This window comes from Zingiber officinale, chromosome 10B (assembly GCF_018446385.1).
Source record: "Zingiber officinale cultivar Zhangliang chromosome 10B, Zo_v1.1, whole genome shotgun sequence".
Classification (NCBI taxonomy): domain Eukaryota; kingdom Viridiplantae; phylum Streptophyta; class Magnoliopsida; order Zingiberales; family Zingiberaceae; genus Zingiber; species Zingiber officinale.
This window is the reverse complement of record NC_056005.1, coordinates 95,387,568-95,405,581: the sequence shown is the minus strand read 5'-3', so window position 1 is coordinate 95,405,581 and position 18,014 is coordinate 95,387,568. Positions and strand designations below refer to the sequence as shown.

The window sequence follows — 18,014 nt, the reverse complement described above, 5'->3', positions numbered from 1 at the left end:
TCAAGAACCTAATATTATAAGAATAAAAAAATGAATAAAAACATTATTAGAAAATTAAAATTTAATAAAATATTTAGAAATAATACCTCACAAAAAATTTCAACACGATAGTGATGAAAATTAATAATCATTTGTCTATTACGTCTGCTGCGACCACAAGTTCTCATATTTTAGTCCATATTCGGTATTGGGACCATATGGTTACTACAAAATTTGTTGACGACATCCAAAAGATTCTCCCATCCTTCCTCTCTCAATTTTTGTAATCGAACTTTCATTGTCTTGATCAAACTGATAGCCAGTACAATGTTTTGATCCTTTTGTTGTAAGGCAAGCGACAATTCATTTGTGATTCCTAATAAAGATTTCATCAAATGCATCACAAACACAAATTCATAACTCTCCATCTTATCAATCAAACTGGCGACGATACCATTATTATCATTATTAGTGACATCATCATACACATTTTCAAGCACTTGTAAAACAGAAGTCCACATAGACATCAAACAGATAATAGTCATGTAATGTGAACCCCAACGAGTATCCCCTGGTCGTTTTAAACTGATTTCCTGATTTTTTTCTTTACCACTAACAATATCTCCTTTCTCCAAACATTCTACAAGTTTATCATGTTCAAGTTGTCTAAACTTATCTTTTATTTTGCATGAAGCACCAGTAATATTCACAATCATAGTAACATATTGGAAGAAATCACTCACAATTCGATTGCTTTTAGCAACTGCAACAACAACTAGTTGAAGTTGGTGAGCAAAACAATGGGCATACCTTGCATATGAATTTTCCTTCAATATGAGAGCCTTCAATCCATTATACTCACCTCGCATATTTGAAGCTCTGTCGTATCCTTGATCTCTCAATCTTGATAATAGCAACTTATGTTTTGCAAACAATTCATCAATAGCCTTCTTCAAAGAAATAGCAGAAGTATCAGACACATGTACAATAGCAATAAATCTTTCAATAACACATCCATGTTTGTTCACGTATCTTAAAACAACTCCCATTTGCTCTTTGACTGAAATGTCTCGACACTCATCAACCATAAGAGAAAATATATTGTCTTTTATATCATTAAGAATGAAATTTGTGACTTCAGCAGCACAAGCCCGTGTTAAATCCTTTTGAACTGTTGGAGATTTCATTTGATTGTTTCCAGGGGCATTTTTATTCATTGTCTTAGCAACCTCGTCATTTTTTTGGGTATACCACTCAATCAATTCAAGAAAGTTACCTTTATTTGAGGAACTCAATGACTCGTCATGTCCACGGAAAGGCAAACCTTGTTTCAAAAGAAAGCGTGTAACATCCAAAGTTGTTGTTAATCGAGTGCGATATGCAACCTCCATTCCACGCCCCTGTGCTTGTAGCAAATGTGACACACTTTGTCATTGATTTTGAAAAACCTCAAGTTGTGTTCTTGCATCATTGTGAGCACTAGCTACACCACCAACATGCGTATTAAATACTTTCATTACTTTTCTCCAATTATGCATCCCCGAATTAGTAAATGCCTCATCTCCAACTCGACATCCTCTATGAGAATTTTTAAAGAGATAGCACCAAAAACAAAAAACTGCATCTTTTGATATACTGTACTCTAACCATGAAAATTTTTTAAATCAAGCAACTTGGAAACTTCTATGCTCTTTACCAAATTGTCTTTGGGGATAACTATGACCAAATGGTTGATAAGGTCCTCTAATCAAATATTCTCTTCGAATCTGATCTCCGAGAATATTTTTTTCTTACTATTTTCTTCCATAAATTCTTAGAAGACTCAACACTTCGTTTTAAAAATTTCTCCACAACCTATATCAATTCATCAAAATTATTGATTTATGCAATCAACATAACAATTGAGCACTACCAAGTATAAATTATGAAATTAAGAATAAGATGAAATAAGGAACAAGATTATGTAGGGCCGTGATCGTTCAATAGAGGGGGGGTGAATATCGATTCGAAAACTCGAGTGTAAAAGTACGCAGCGGAAAAGTAAATGAATACAATTGATTTTACTTCGTTCGGAGCCTGTGACGACTCCTACTCGAAGGCCCGTGGTCCTTGACCACTTTCGTTGGGCAATCACTAGCAATTCGAATGTGATTACAAAAAGAGTACAAGAAATGCTAATGAAACAAAGCACAAAGCTGTACCGACAGAAAAGAAAACTTAAGGAGCCAGGGCGCATTGTCGGAGCTTTGTTAGCGTCGCTGGAGTACAGAGCAGCAAAGCAATCTGGGAATTCTGAGAGATGTGTTTTTGAAGCTCCACCCCTTGGGCTTCTTTTATATGCTGCTCCGGGCGCTTGGATCCCTTCCGGGCGCCCTGGTGCGACGTGGCAAGTCCAGTCAGGATGCTCCACGTGGCGAGGCGACGCAGAGGATAAAACTTGCCTCCGGGTGCCCGGACCACCTTTTTCCAGAGATTCCTTCTCCTGCAAAACAAGGTTAGTCCGAGGCAAAATATACCCTGCAACACAGATTGTTAGCACAATGAATTAACAGAAAAAGTATGACTTAGATTTCGTCTTTCCGAGACCGGAATCTAGTCACGATCTCGACTTAGATATCCGAAATGGATCTAAGTCGGATCGACGCCTAATGTTCCCTTTCCGGGAACGCGTCCTCACAATCACTCCCCTCCAGTGACTTACCTTACTTACCCGTCAGACGTCCGGTCAGCCCTTCGACCCGTCTGGACTTCTCGCTAGCTATCCGGTCAGCCCGTTGACCTAGCTGGACTTCTTGCCAAGCGTCCGGTCAGCCCGTCAGCCCGTCGACCCGCTTAGACTTCGTGCCAGCTATCTGGTCAACCCGTCGACCTAGCTGGGCTTCGTGCCAGACATCCGGTCAGCCCGTCGACCTGTCTGGACTTATCCTGCACACTTGATCAGAGTGTTAGATCAACAATAAACCTAACTTAACTTATTTGTCATTCATCAAAACCTGGGTTAAATCGTTAGTGCTAACCGCATCAACAGATTAACCTAAAATTGAAGGGGTTTTACTTGTTGTGGAGGAACGGCGGCGGAGCACAGTGGTAGCGTCGTCGATGGAACAGGCGAAGTGGCGAACAGCAGTGGCGTGAGGCGTCGACGAAGTGAAGAGGCGACAAAGATGAGGGCAACAACGTGAGGAGACTGGAGAGAGAGACAAGATGAAATCTCTTAGCGATTAGGGTTTTTGGTTTGAAGAAGAAAAGGTGCTCGGCTTGTCTTTGGTTTGAAGAAGAAAGGGTGCTCGACGGAAAAAGAAGTTCGGCTACTATAAAAAGGTTAGGGCAGGGATCGGGCAATGAGAAAGAGGAAACGTTAATTTTAATGTTACTTTTGAGAAAAAGTCCAATAAATTTAAAAAATTACAAGTAGGTCCTTTATTTTGCTTTTAATAATCATTCCTTCACTTTTTTCCAGAATCAAGGGGGTGCGGAAGCACCCCCCCCCCCCCTCGCGCCCCCTTGCATCCGCCAGTGTTCAGGGTGAGCATTTAATACAATGAAGGGTATGAAACCTTCATTGTTGGATTGGTTAATGCTCAAGGGTGAGCGTTAAAGAGAATGAAGGGTATGAAATTTTCATTATGGTGTTGTGAAAAACGAGTGAAGTTGTGAACAATGGTGAGTAACTCTTCAGGGGGTGAGTTCTTTTTTATGTGTGCCAATAGAGGGAGAATGTAGGATTTAAGTTAGACCTTCATTACCTAAATAGGGTGTTTGCCCTCTAGGAAAGGTGGAGAATGAAGGAAACTCTCATTCATGTCTTGGCATAAAACGAAGTTTAAGGCTATGGTATTAGCCTAACTTAAAGGTATTGTCCAACATAAAAAAGGGGGAGATTGTTGGTGCAATATTCCCTAGGTTAAGGTTGCCCTGGTTGACTAAGCTTGAGAAAGCTCAAGCTTTAGTTTTGATATTTGGGTTTCAATTTTAACAATACATGGAGACTGATAATACATGAAGATTATAGGTGCAATCGTTCATTTGGGGAGATTGTTGGTACAATTCTCCTCTGGTCAAAGTTGACCAGCTAGATGTTGAAAAAGAGTCAAGTAGATCAAGACTGACTGGATACTTGACTGAGAAGTCCTGGTGAGTGAAGCCAAGCAGTTGGAAAATCATGGTGAGTGAAGCCAGGTGAAAGAAAGACCTAGTGAGTGAAGCTAGGTAGAGGAGAAGTCCTGGTGATTGAAGTCAGACAGTTGGAAAATCCTGGTGAGTGAAGCCAGGTGAAAAGACCTAGTGAGTGAAGCTAGGCAGTATGAAAATCCTAGTGAGTGAAGCTAGGCATATGGGAAGTCTTAGTGAGTGAAGCTAGGCAGAAAGGAAGTCCTGGTGAGTGAAGTCAGACACATGGAAATCCAGGTGGGTCAAGGTTGACCGGACACCTGGTATTAAGAAGTTCAGGTAGGTCAAAGGGTTGACCGGATACTTGTCACGAGGAAAAAAGTCCAAGTGGGTCAAAGGGATTACCCGGACACTTGGTGAGGAAGTCCTAGCAGATCGAGGGTGACCGGATGCTAGGCATGATGTCCCAACAGGTCATGGTTGACCAGATGTTGAGTTTTAGGGGCTTGGGACTTGATTAAGGCAATTTAAGTTGGATCGGCGCGAGCACAAAAAGCCTCCCAATTGATCACCCGATCAATTGTGAGCCTCCAATTGATCGGGATATCGATTGGGAGGCTGGAAATCGCAGGAGAGCCTTGAATCGATCGTGCAATCGATTCCAGCTCTTTCCTGAGAGCACAGAGGCGCTCTGGATCGATCGACCGATCGATCTAAAGCCTCCCCAATCGATTGGGAGCAATCCAATCGATTGGGATCCGACTGTTAGCGCTGGATAAAGCCGTTGCGAGCGTTTTCTTCAACAGTTCTTCGCCTGATTCTTCTCCGATAGACAGCGATTTCTTCACAGAGCTCACCGCCAGTTCTTGAAGATTCTTGGAGCAAGGTGTTCTTACACTTCCAAGGTCAAGAGGCGTTCCAAACAAGAAGGGGAAACTAGCTAGGGTTTACTGTGTAAAATCTTGTAAGGTTTACTTGTATTTTGCTTCTTCTTTTCTTCTTGTTGTTGTGTGAGTTTGTACGAGGTTTCTCCACCTCCGGCTGCGACCGAGAATGAGTGTTTTATTAGTGGAGAGTGTGTGTCGTGTGTGGATCCTTGGATTAGTTACCTCTTTTTGAGATGGATACCAAGTAAATCCTTGTGTTAGCGTTGTAATTGTGTTTCTTGTATTTTTAGCTGCATATCATCACCAAGAAACAAGCGACGACAAGATGACGAGTGCACGACGATCTATTCACCCCCTCTAGCACATTTCGACCCTAACATATCAGAGCTAGAGTTGACAAAGTCTATTGGTTTAAATTGGGTTTGACTTTGGTTAGGTTCTTTACGGTTAGAGTTTTCATCAAATTTTATATATACTATTTCCTCAATTCTTAGGGTACTTTTGTTGTATACTTGGTGGACTTTACTATTTTGAGAGTCCCTACAAAGATTCTATTTTCAATTTTTGATGTAAATTTTCCTAAGTATTCTCTTGTATTAAAAATATAGATATTACATCTAAATATCTTAAGATAATTAATGTTAGGTTTCTTATCATTATAAATTTCATAGAAAGTTTTATTATGTGTTTTATGAAGTTTGATCAACTTTTGCCAGAGATCCTTTGCACTACTGAATGGTCCAACTTGATTAAGCTCATCTTTGATTAGTTCACATTGTAGGGCTCGAGTTGCCTTTGCATCATCCTTTATCTTTTTCATCAAGTGTGTGCCCCAGTTTAGGCATAACACAAATGCTACGGTGCTATCGACTGGTAGGGAGAAGCTCGTTTGAATGATAATCCACATCTTTACCTCTATCTTCAGATAGTACTCCATTCAGCCATTCCAGTAGCGAAAGTCTTCACCGGAGAAAAGAGGCGGACGAGCTGTGCTGTAGAATTCTTGGTGGGGCATTAAAAAGGAGAAATCTTGCACACAATAAGAAAAATAACGAATATTCGAAGACTTGGTCTTGGATTAATAGTGCAGGAGAAAATAAAATATTTCACTAATTTTGAAAAAATAATAATAAAATATTTTAAAAAATATTATTATGAATTTTGGTAAATACGATATTTTGCTAATACTAACCTATGGTGAAAAAAAAAAGAGAATGATTTTTTCAAAAATAATTTTGGAGGGAAAAATGAAAGGCGTAAGAATTTTTTTTAAGCAAAATATTATATAATTTTATTTTTTAAAGAAGAACCCCCCTGCTTGATTGGTGGTTTCACCAAATCAGAGCGGCCTAATTCTGATATCAATTGTAGGATCGATGACGTGCTAGGGGGGTGAATAACACTCGTGGCTAATTCATTCGTTTATCGAAAAACTCAGAATAACGCAGCGGAATAACGAAGGAGAACAAGAGCAATGCTAACACAGTTTTCTTTTACTTGATTCGGAGCCTGTGACGACTCCTACTCCAAGGCTCGCGATCATTGATCGCTTTCGGTGGGCAATCACTAGTAGTTTAGAAATCTTTTACAAGTAAGCAATTACAAGTACTGAAAAAACAAAGTATACCAATAATAAGGAATTAGGAATTTGTTCGGCGGTTGTCGGAGCAGCGTTGAAGAGAGTATCAGTTGTTTGTTCTTGATCACGGTAATTGTGTCGTTGAAACAATTGGTCGAGCCCTCTTTAAATAGCCAAGCTAAGCCTGATCCAGATCCACTAATATCGGGATTAGGTTTGACTCATCGTTGATCGGTCAATCGATCCCCTGGTCCGGTCGCCGATCCTGCCTGAATTGGTCTTCCCGTCCAGATTCAGTTTCGAATGAGTCCTCGTTTGGTCGACCGATCTTGCCATTACGTCGACCGATCCCTCTATCCTCGTTGGCCTATCTGGTATAATCAGATCAATCCAGCCTGATCTCGGTCACCGTATATCCACTATTTGGTTGACCAATCCTTCTGTCGAACCCGTTCATCTGGTTGGAAATCTATCTGTTTACTTTGGAAGTTCGGTCGATCGATCAAAGCTGAAACTAACCCTGCACAATTGTCAGTTTCCTGCAAAACAGAGTTAGACAAAATAGTAAATGATATATAAATTAATAATTTGACAGACTTCGGACTGTCCGGTTCTGACTTCGAATTTCCTCCGAAAATCCTAGGTCGGACCGACATCTACTGTTCCCTCACCGGGGAATGCGTCCTCATCTACTCCTCTCAAGAGAAGCTACCTGTTGCCAGACTGATCCTCCAGACCTATTGGATTTTCCGCCTAGGGTTATCACCCCCTAGGACCTAAGGTTACCACCCCTTAGGGTTTTCCACCTGCCTAACCGCAACTAAGACTTTCCATCACCTAGGGTTACCGCTCCTAAAACTTAGGGTTACCTCCCCCTTAGGTTTTCCACTTGCCTAGAATCCACTAGGATATTTTCCTAAGATAACTTAGGACTTTCCTGCAAGCTCAATCAACCTTGTTAGATCACAAGACAACTTAATTTTGGACCCTTTGACATAATCAAAATTCATGTTCGATCATCTAATGCTTCCTGCACCAACAACGACTTGCTTAACTCTTCCTCATAGGCCTGACCTCTTGCCTTCAAGTCTTCTTCCTTTGGTTCTCGTCCCTCGAATGCATTCAAGCCCACAATTTGTCCTAATATCATCTTTCGCGTATGTCTCAAAGTGCACTTCCTTCGGCTTATCTTTGCTGCCTTATCTTCGGTCCATCGGATGCTCTATCCTTCACCGGACTTGAAGTTATCAAGCTAAACCATATGTGTATCCTATAACCTTGCATAACTCAAATACATATATCAAATATAAAGATAAACTTAACTTAAACTCTTTATCCAAATATCAAAACTTATGATCCTATCGAACTTTCAAAATTGCTTCCGAGAAGATAGACTGTCTTTGATTAAAAAAAAAAAATAATAAGACACATGAATTGGTAACGGATATCTTTCTGATATTTACCCCTATAATTTTTACTTTATTTTTTAAGGTATGTATCTAACTTTTCAAATAGAATAATTTCGAATGATCATGTCCGAACCAGGGGTCAACGAACGCTGGGATGTGGCGCTCCCTGCTAGATCCTCGAGTGCTCCGGCGAACCTGCAACAAAACCGAGTCGGGAGGGGTGTCCCGGCGACGGCCCTCCGACGCTCAAGTCAGGCGAGGAATAACAAAGAGGTGGCTTAGAAACAGAAGACTCGTGTACCTCCGGTGAAGAAATGGAGACCTTATATAGACCTCTCGAAGGAGCCTGGGCACGCCAATCAAAGCAATCACCTGCTTTCGACCATGCCCAGGTATGGGTCTGTCAGAAGGGCATCCATAAGGCCATACCGCTACTGTATCAACCTCTCCATGATGTGACGGCTAGATCCTCTATCGTGAAATCTTGTGTACGGCATAATCATTAGGCATGCCTTTGCTGACATCCCATATCCCGAGCCGAACGAATAGGCCGTTCGGCTAACCTTTGTATCCTCGCCCTTATCCTGGCCGAACGGACCACCCGCTCGGCCCTTCGGTTCCAGCCGGGCAGACACCCGCCTTGGCGTCGGAAACCCAAGCCTATGGCTGGGTTATATCTGGCCCCGCTCAACTGCCCGACGCGGCCCTTACCCGCTTAGTCAGCCCTCCATCTGTCCTCAGGCTGGGACCCTTTATCACCGGATCACTTGCCTCCCCTTCAAGTCTAGTCGAAGGAGGCAGTGAGTCCGACTGACTGGACTATGTGTCCGAGCGGGCGGTCGTCGCCTTACCGTCGCTTATAATATCCCTTGAGCCGTTCGGCCCTTATGTCAAATTCAGCCGCTCGGCTCTTCGTTTTGAATGTCTTGGCGCTCCACGTAGATGTTTGCTTGTCTAAATCTTCTCAAAAATCACGTAAATCCTTTTCATTAAGTCGAAGCACGCGCGGTATGGGCGCATTAATTGCGCCTGGTGACAGAGCGCCACGTGGCTCTTCTCGCGTGGCGGTGATGATCCGTACGATGGGATGCCGATTGTTTTGAAATGGACGGCCCGATGACGTCCTTGTTTCTCGTGACCTGGATCGGACGATGGAGGCCAATCGAGTTCGGCCGAATAAAGCCTTAGTCCTCCTCCTCTACCGCATCTTTGCTCGTGCTTTGTCCTTCTGACTCCTCTGTTGCTGCGGCCTCCGGCGATCCAGTTCCCGTTTTTCGGCGGCTATCATCTCACCGGTGATCTTCTCCGCCCATCTCCTTCTTAGTGAGCCTTCTTTCCTCGCTTACCAGGTCTTTCCTAATCGTTTCACCTCTCTTTCGTTGCTATCCTTTTGTCTCTTCGAGATGGCGAGCTCTTCCGAACCCGCTATCCATGTTCACGGTCCATGGTATATGAGTATGGAAAGTAAATTTGACGAGGAGGGCGCTCGGCGTCTTGTTCGGACGTACGGGATCCCGGACGACCATGAAATAGTTATAGCCGACCCGACCGATCGGCCCCATAACCCGCCGATCGGTACCATTTGCTTTTTTCTAGACCAATTCCAGGGCGGCCTTAGATTTCCTACCCATCCATTTATTTTGGAAGTTTGTAATTATTTCCGCCGACGTTTATAGACGCCGGCTCGTCTCTCGATTTTTAACGTCGGTGCTCGACGGCGCGGTTATTTATAGCCGGTCGGCGCGGCTCTCGATTTTTAACGACGGGGCTCGTCGGCTTTCCGCTCGGACGTTTATAGACGCCGGCTCGTCTCTCGATTTTTAACGTCGGTGCTCGACGGCGCGGTTATTTATAGCCGGTCGGCGCGGCTCTCGATTTTTAACGACGGGGCTCGTCGGTCTTCCGCTCGGACGTTTATAGACGCCGGCTCGTCTCTCGATTTTTAACGTCGGTGCTCGACGGCGCGGTTATTTATAGCCGGTCGGCGCGGCTCTCGATTTTTAACGACGGGGCTCGTCGGTCTTCCGCTCGGACGTTTATAGACGCCGGCTTGTCTTTAACGTCGGGGCTCGACGGCGCGGATATTTATAGCCGGTAGGCGCGGCTCTCGATCTTTAACGACGGGGCTCATCGGTCTTCCGCTCAGCGGGTTTATAGACGCCGGCTCGTCTCTCGATTTTTAACGTCGGGGCTCGACGGCGCGGATATTTATAGCCGATCGGCGGGCTCTCGATCTTTGACGACGGGGCTCATCGGTCTTCCGCTCGGCAGGTTTATATACGTCGGCTCGTCTCTCGATTTTTAACGTCGGGGCTCGACGGCGCGGTTATTTATAGCCGGTCGGCGCGGCTCTCGATCTTTTACGACGGGGCTCGTCGGTCTTCCGCTCGGCGGGTTTTTAGACGCCGGCTCGTCTCTCGATTTTTAACGTCGGGGCTCGACGGCGCGGATATTATAGCCGGTCGGCGCGGCTCTCGATCTCTAACGACGGGGCTCGTCGGTCTTCCGCTCGGCAGGTTTATAGACGCCGGCTCGTCTCTCGATTTTTAACGTCGGGGCTCGACGACGCGGATATTTATAGCCGGTCGGCCCGGCTCTCGATCTTTAACGACGGGGCTCGTCGTCCGCCCGGACGTTTATAGACGCCGGCTCGTCTCTCGATCTTTAACGTCGGTGCTCGACGGCGCGGTTATTTATAGCCGGCCGGCGCGGCTCTCGATTTTTAACGACGGGGCTCGTCGGTCTTCCGCTCGGACGTTTATAGACGCCGGCTCGTCTCTCGATTTTTAACGTCGGTGCTCGACGGCGCGGTTATTTATAGCCGGTCGGCGCGGCTCTCGATTTTTAACGACGGGGCTCGTCGGTCTTCCGCTCGGACGTTTATAGACGCCGGCTCGTCTCTCGATCTTTAACGTCGGTGCTCGACGGCGCGGTTATTTATAGCCGATCCGCGCGGCTCTCGATTTTTAACGAACGGGCTCGTCGGTCTTCCGCTCGGACGTTTATAGACGCTGGCTCGTCTCTCGATCTTTAACGTCGGTGCTCGACGGCGCGGTTATTTATAGCCGGTCGGCGCGGCTCTCGATTTTTAACGACGGGGCTCGTCGGTCTTCCGCTCGGACGCTTATAGACGCCGGCTCGTCTCTCGATTTTTAACGTCGGTGCTCGACGGCGCGGTTATTTATAGCCGGTCGGCGCGGCTCTCGATTTTTAACGACGGGGCTCGTCGGTCTTCCGCTCGGACGTTTATAGACGCCGGCTCGTCTCTCAATTTTTAACGTCGGTGCTCGACGGCGCGGTTATTTATAGCCGGTCGGCGCGACTCTCGATTTTTAACGACGGGGCTCGTCGGCCTTCAAGGCTAACTCCTTACCAAGTCGAGCGACCTTGGCCTTCATAACTTATCTCGCGCTTGAACAGTCTTTGTGCCCGGCCGAACAGCACGGGTCATTTGCTTGCGAATCCAATCGGCTGGGAGGCCTTCGCTATTCGGGCACTTGGCTCGGATAATCCATATGCCCCTTGCACCCAGCTTGGAGAACGTACTCCTGGCCGAACGGCTCAGGGTCTGCTTCGTCGAGCATTTTGGCCGGATAATTTACCTCCGTCCGGAAGGTACTGGGTCTTCGATCCTCGAGCACTTGGCTCGACCCATTTACCTTCGGCCGAACGGCTCGGGGGGCCTTCGTCTTCGAGCCTCTGGCTGGCTCGTATATCAACCTCCCGGCCGAGCGGCTCGGGGGCCTTCATTCGGAAAATTACGATGAATTCTACGCCCGAAAGAAACTATATCTGAAAAACTAACCTGCCGATCAGTATAAGATCTAACGCAATTTCTCAACTCCCGAATACCCGTGGAGTGAGGTGGATACAATGTACTTCGTCGAAATTTATCTAAGGCCAGGAGGATGGCGAAACTTCCCGGTCGGTCCTCCATGGCCGCTCGGCCTACCAGAGGTGGAGGCGGCCTGCTGCTTTATCCTTTTACTTGAGCCTTCTGCTCCCATTGCTCCACGAGCCTTCGTCAGCGAGCACCTGGCTCGGATACTATATCTCCAGCCGAACGGCTCGAGACCTTCTTCATCGAGCCAAGAGCGCTTGGCTCGTATCTTATACACCATGAAGATAGGTCGCTCGGCCAATAATTCCAATTGCGCACATTATAACATTTTGCCTTCTACATTTCAAATATACAACCAAACGGAAAATATACAGCACATATTCTATTGGTGCACCTCTCGCCCTGCCCCGGACAGGCTGGAGATAATTTGTGCTTCATGGTGGATCCAAGTGACAATCCCTCTTCTTCACTCGGCGGCTCGTCCACCCAACTTCCTCTTATGCGGTCGATTCATCGCCTGACATCAAACTCCCGCTCTTGAGGTTCCAGAAAGAGGGGCTTGCTATAAGTCGAATTCGGGAGATGAAGTATCTGCTTTTGAGGGAAATGGAACTGTGGCAGTCGGTGCTTCCGCTCGGGAGAAGCGTCCGCTCGGAGGATTTTGCCCTTCCTATGATCCCGCACGGGAGGCTCATCAGATGAAGATCCTTGCTCCCCGTGAGCGGGCGCGATTTCTGGGGGAGTACGGAAGAGTGCCTAAGGGAACCCTCCTGTTGAAACATATTCCGGGCGGTCTGCTTGCGCCGCCCGGCCTGCTGAAGCCGAGGTTTGCTGTTGCGTTCGCTCAGCCTGTGCTTTCTCCTTTTGCTGCGCCACTATCTTGGCTGCCCTCGCCTCGACTATGACGTCCAACTCTTCTTGTGAGAGTGCCACGGTATGTAGTCTTCCAGCCTCGTCCATTGCCTCTGCTCGGATGCAGGTGCGTTCCCACAGACGGCGCCAAATTGATCCTGTTCGAACCAGGGGTCAACGAACGCTGGGGATGTTGCGCTCCCTGCTAGATCCTCGAGTGCTCCGGCGAACCTGCAACAAAACCGAGCCGGGAGGGGTGTCCCGGCGACGACCCTCCGACGCTCAAGTCAGGCGAGGAATAACAAAGAGGTGGCTTAGAAACAGAAGACTCGTGTACCTCCGGTGAAGAAATGGAGACCTTATATAGACCTCTCGAAGGAGCCTGGGCACGCCAATCAAAGCAATCACCTGCTTTCGACCATGCCCAGGTATGGGTCTGTCAGAAGGGCATCCATAAGGCCATACCGCTACTGTATCAACCTCTCCATGATGTGACGGCTAGATCCTCTATCGTGAAATCTTGTGTACGGCATAATCATTAGGCATGCCTTTGCTGACATCCCATATCCCGAGCCGAACGAATAGGCCGTTCGGCTAACCTTTGTATCCTCGCCCTTATCCTGGCCGAACGGACCACCCGCTCAGCCCTTCGGAAACCCAAGCCTATGGCTGGGTTATATCTGGCTCCGCTTGGACCTGCTCAACTGCTCGACGCGGCCCTTACCCGCTTAGTCAGCCCTCCATCTGTCCTCAGGCTGGGACCCTTCAGGAAGTGGGTCCCCCATTCTCACCGCCGGAACACCGAAGATAACTTATCTAATTCTATTACAATTTTTCATTGACCATCAATTTAAAAATTTGAAAGTGCTCACGAAGGCCTAAAATATTATCCCACGATTCGATCATTAGATGCATGGTATAATTTTTATCATACAGCAGAGTATACTAGGAGGGGCGTATAATTTTTATCATTTATAATATATATCCTTGACTAAATGTAATATATAAATTATTAAGGAGCTAATTGACATTGAAAAATCTTCTTATTTAAGTACGGTAGAAGACGAGGCCTCCCGTTTCATCGCGCGAAATGGCTCGCTCCTGCTTCTGCTCCGCTTTCATCCTCGCTGCTCTTCTCCCGATCCTTGCAATAGTTGCCGGAAACCTCGCCGTAGAGGCTCGAGAAGCGCGATCCACTCTTCAGAGGAGGAACGGAGATCGATCCGGCGCTTCCGCTGATGCTCCGGCCCGGCTCCAATTCAAGGGGAGGCGACCGGGGGAGTTCAAGATACTTCAGGTGGCGGACATGCACTACGCCGACGGTAGATCTACCGGATGCCTCGACGTGTTCCCCAATCAGACCGCTTCTTGCTCCGATCTCAACACCACTGCCTTCATCCACCGCGTCATCCGAGACGAGCACCCCGATCTCGTCGTTTTCACCGGTGCGTCCCCCAAACCCTCATTTACCTTAGTATTGGGAAATAGATCGAGAGTTCGATTGAGATTTCCCCCTTTTGTCCTGCGCCTCGTAATCAAGTGTTTGGGCGATCGAGGAATATCCCGCTTCCGTTTGGTGATTGCGTCGGCCGGCTAGAATTGTACTCTAGCTAGAAAAATCCCAATCTGCTAAGTTGAATGGCTCCCTAGAGTCCATGCCGCCAGCTTGGTCCACCTCCTTGGCCTATTAATTGACTTCATTAAAGACTGGCAAATGCAAGAAGACGCGGAGTTCCCTGTACACATCAAGATTGAAAAAGAAAGGAAATTGACTAATTGATAGTAACCCTCATTATTTCATATGCCCCATGACCACTAAACAAACAGCAGCAACAAGATTTTTGGAATTTAGTTATCGAACAAGATATATCTATATATATTTTATTTAAATAAATTATGGGCCAAGTAGATAAGTTCTGCCTCAACTAACATGCATATGAATGCGAGAAACTTGGTCCACAGTCCTGCAGCCTGCATCATGTTAAGAAGCGTTTTCTGCTGTTATTAATGTTGAGTACATGAGTAGTTGGCAGATTGGTTGTTGGATGGTCTTGAATGCGTTTGGGCATTTGATGGATTGGTATGTTTAACTCAGTTACAAAATGGTTAGGAACAAAACTAAATGAAAATGTTGAGTTAAATTGTTTGAATATGACAATGTGTTCCATGTTTGGTTTGTGTAAACGAGTCTGGTCGTTGATAGATAATCTATATGTCAATTTTGGAGAAGGCAGCTTGTTGAATCATTTTAGGTAGGAATATCAAGTACTGTCAGATGATGTAAAATTAATTATAGTTTAAAAAACACAAATGCACTGGATATAAGTTATAACAGAGTCTTATATGTATATAAAAGTTTCTTGGAAGTCTCTCTGAATCTTAACTTCTATCGACTTTATAAGAGAAGCATCAAGGCCAACTAGAGTAAGGACATTTTGATATTTTTACAAGGCTTTAGCTGGTCAGGATGACTTAAGTAGATAATATTTGATGCAGCATCCCAGATAATGAGCACAAGGAGTTCTGGTTTTCTTAATGATGATAGGTAGTTGTCTAAATTTAGTTGAAAGATCTAATTATTATAAAATTATAGTGACCAAAGCTACTAACACTGCCTTCTTCATACTTGGGTTAGTCATATATAAGCCCATAGTGTTAAAAAAATTGTTTGGATTATATCTGTACATCTATCTTAGACATATTTGTTGTGTTAGGTAGGTGGCACATTCTAACTCTCCTCGTATTCCACTTGATCTATGTGAAAAGTTCAATTTGTTGAGTATATCTAGCTATTTTGTTTCTTATATAAGATCTATTTCTTTTCTTCCTTGATGCTTCAAGCCATGTAGGATCGATATTCTTCTCCTTCATGCCATGTAGGATTGATATTTCTATCAAACTTCAGAATTCTATTTGAAATAGCTGTGGGTTGTAATCAAAACTAACTGGCAATCTAGAAGGTAGTGGCACTTTTGTTCATCCTTCTGCTAGTAACAAGAATGGATGAAAAAGGTTGCAAACTTATGACATTGTTTACTTTAATCCAAAAAAATAAGTCATCCACTTTGTTCAAATGGTCGAATGTATCAACTTTGTTGGACAGGTGATAACATATATGGCTTCGATGCTACTGATGCTGCCAAGTCTCTTGACATGGCATTTGGGCCGGCAGTCACCCTCAAGCTCCCCTGGGCTGCTGTCCTGGGTAACCATGACCAAGAGTCTACCCTATCCAGGGAGGGTGTTATGCGCCACATTGTCGGCATGCCCTACACTCTCTCGAGGCTCAATCCAGATAACACTGATATTGATGGCTTTGGCAACTACAATTTGGAGGTTTTCGGAGCTGAGGGCTCCTCACTCGCCAACAAATCAGTACTCAATCTATACTTTCTCGACAGCGGTGATTACTCCACCGTCCCCTCAATCCCTGGGTATGGTTGGATCAAAGCCTCCCAACAACTTTGGTTTAAGCAAACGTCTTCACGCTTGCAGGTACATAAACGACTCCTCACTTTGTATTTCACAATGCATGCCTAGTAAAGCACCAAATACATTAAGAATCCATTTCTTTCAAAGGATGAAAAAGCGACAATAAATGGATGGATCTTCTTATTAGAATTTTACTTACTGTTCTTCATGCTTGATGTGATCAATGAATCAGTTAAGGATCTTTGAAATTGTACAAGAAACTACACATGCATTTAGGACACTAAAATGTATTGCAGAAAGAGTACATGAGCAAGCCAAATGGACAGAAGGAGGCAGCACCTGGCCTTGCCTACTTCCACATCCCCTTGCCGGAATACAGCAGCTTCGACCCATCCAACTTTACGGGGGTGAAACGGGACCCTATCAGCTCTGCATCGATCAATTCAGGGTTTTTCACAACCATGGTAGACGCCAGGGATGTCAAAGCTGTTTTCACAGGGCATGATCACCTGAATGACTTTTGTGGAAATCTAACAGCCATTCACCTCTGCTATGCCGGCGGGTTCGGTTACCATGCTTACGGATTGGCCGGGTGGTCAAGAAGAGCAAGGGTGGTGTCAGCATACTTAGAGAAGAATACTGCAAATGGCGAGTGGGGTGGAGTGAGATCCATCAAGACATGGAAACGCTTAGACGATCAGTATCTTTCGACCATCGATTCCCAAGTCCTTTGGAGCAAGGGAACTAATGGTGAGCTCCTCTTTCTCTACAGCTCTACTGATAGTGCTGCCATTGAAAGAGATCCAATGCCACATTTTTTGTTTTTTTGTTTTCATGTCATGTTCAGGTAGGCGCAGGAGAAGTAGACATTGAAGAAGTGTGGTACTTGCAAGGTTATAGCAGGAGAGGATGAACACAGCCTACAAACGAAGTCTTTGAAAACTGAAGAGACAGGTTTGTAACTATCTATATTCCTACTTTTCTTCATGAACGTTAGTCCATAGATAAAATAAGAGAAGCATAATAAACAGTTAATGTTACCTTACAGAATTATCTATTTGGGTGAAATTTGATAAAAGAAAAAAAAAAAGTTAGCATTTTGATTCTCCTTTGGTCTTCTATATCGATTTACTGATGCAGAATTAGTTTCTGGTGATTTTTAACTTCTTTTTTTCCTCAAAACGTTGAAAGTTTATTTTTACAATATTTTTTTTTTTCAAAAAAATAAAAAGGTCGTTTCCTCCTTGGAATGCCACGTGGCATCTAAAGAAAAAAATTAATTAATTAGGCTGGGTAACATCGAGTCTGGGGTGACCAACTTGGTTCTATAAAAATTTTCCACCGGTCATCAGGGTAAATCGGGAAGCGCATGTGGCGGTCAACTCAGGAGTCCAACATTCTTTAATTGCGTCCTCCATTTAAAGAAAAAATTCTTATAAATACGTCGTAGCTGGAGTTTGAACCACGAATATCTGAAAAATAATCAGTACCATGATCCTAAAACTACGCGGCACCCAAAGGAGAAGCAACATGGCATGGACTCATTTCTCAATCATAAAGTTTTCAAACCCATATTGCAATTAACACCTCTCCCAATTTCATATTTTCTTTCCAATTTTTTTTTATTTTCCATTTTTAAAAATGGATTATTTTTTTTTAAAAAAAAGTCGGTTCAAGTATTGATCCAATCCGACCAAATGGTACTGAATGAGGACTGAGGAGACCTTGAAGGCCTGTTAAAGACGAAGAGAAGTTCAACGATAAGGGGTAGGGATGTAATGGAATTAAGTTAGATGAATAGTAGATGATTTGAGCTCAACTAGGTTGGTTTATCCCTAAGCTTACGTTCGATTCGTAATGAAATTAAATTGTTTACTAATGACTCGAGTTTAATTCTAAAATAGTTCATTTAAAATTTAAATGAG

General features: G+C 44.7%; 2 protein-coding genes across 2 annotated transcripts; one reads left to right on the top strand and one right to left on the bottom strand.

Annotated features, from left to right (window-relative positions):
• Nucleotides 1–170: 170 nt before the first annotated feature.
• On the bottom strand, nt 171–1,370 carry LOC122029289 (zinc finger MYM-type protein 1-like). Its single transcript, XM_042588220.1, has one exon. It carries the CDS (start codon nt 1,368–1,370, stop codon nt 171–173), a length of 1,200 nt encoding a protein of 399 aa, XP_042444154.1.
• A 12,345-nt stretch (nt 1,371–13,715) lies between these two features.
• LOC122029591 (probable inactive purple acid phosphatase 29) lies at nt 13,716–17,196 on the top strand. The gene is made up of 4 exons (XM_042588649.1): nt 13,716–14,102; nt 15,761–16,152; nt 16,386–16,839; nt 16,937–17,196. Exons 1-4 carry the CDS (start codon nt 13,748–13,750, stop codon nt 16,960–16,962), a joined length of 1,227 nt encoding a protein of 408 aa, XP_042444583.1. The 5' UTR covers nt 13,716–13,747; the 3' UTR covers nt 16,963–17,196.
• Nucleotides 17,197–18,014: the final 818 nt, after the last annotated feature.

Coding starts and splice junctions, on each gene's coding strand:
- LOC122029289 (XM_042588220.1), bottom strand. CDS start 1,370: ATGGAGGTTGCATATCGCACTCGATTAACAACAACTTTGGATGTTACA.
- LOC122029591 (XM_042588649.1), top strand. CDS start 13,748: ATGGCTCGCTCCTGCTTCTGCTCCGCTTTCATCCTCGCTGCTCTTCTC. Junction 16,153..16,385: donor AAACGTCTTCACGCTTGCAG/GTACATAAACGA, acceptor AATGTATTGCAG/AAAGAGTACATGAGCAAGCC. Junction 16,840..16,936: donor TTGGAGCAAGGGAACTAATG/GTGAGCTCCTCT, acceptor TGTCATGTTCAG/GTAGGCGCAGGAGAAGTAGA.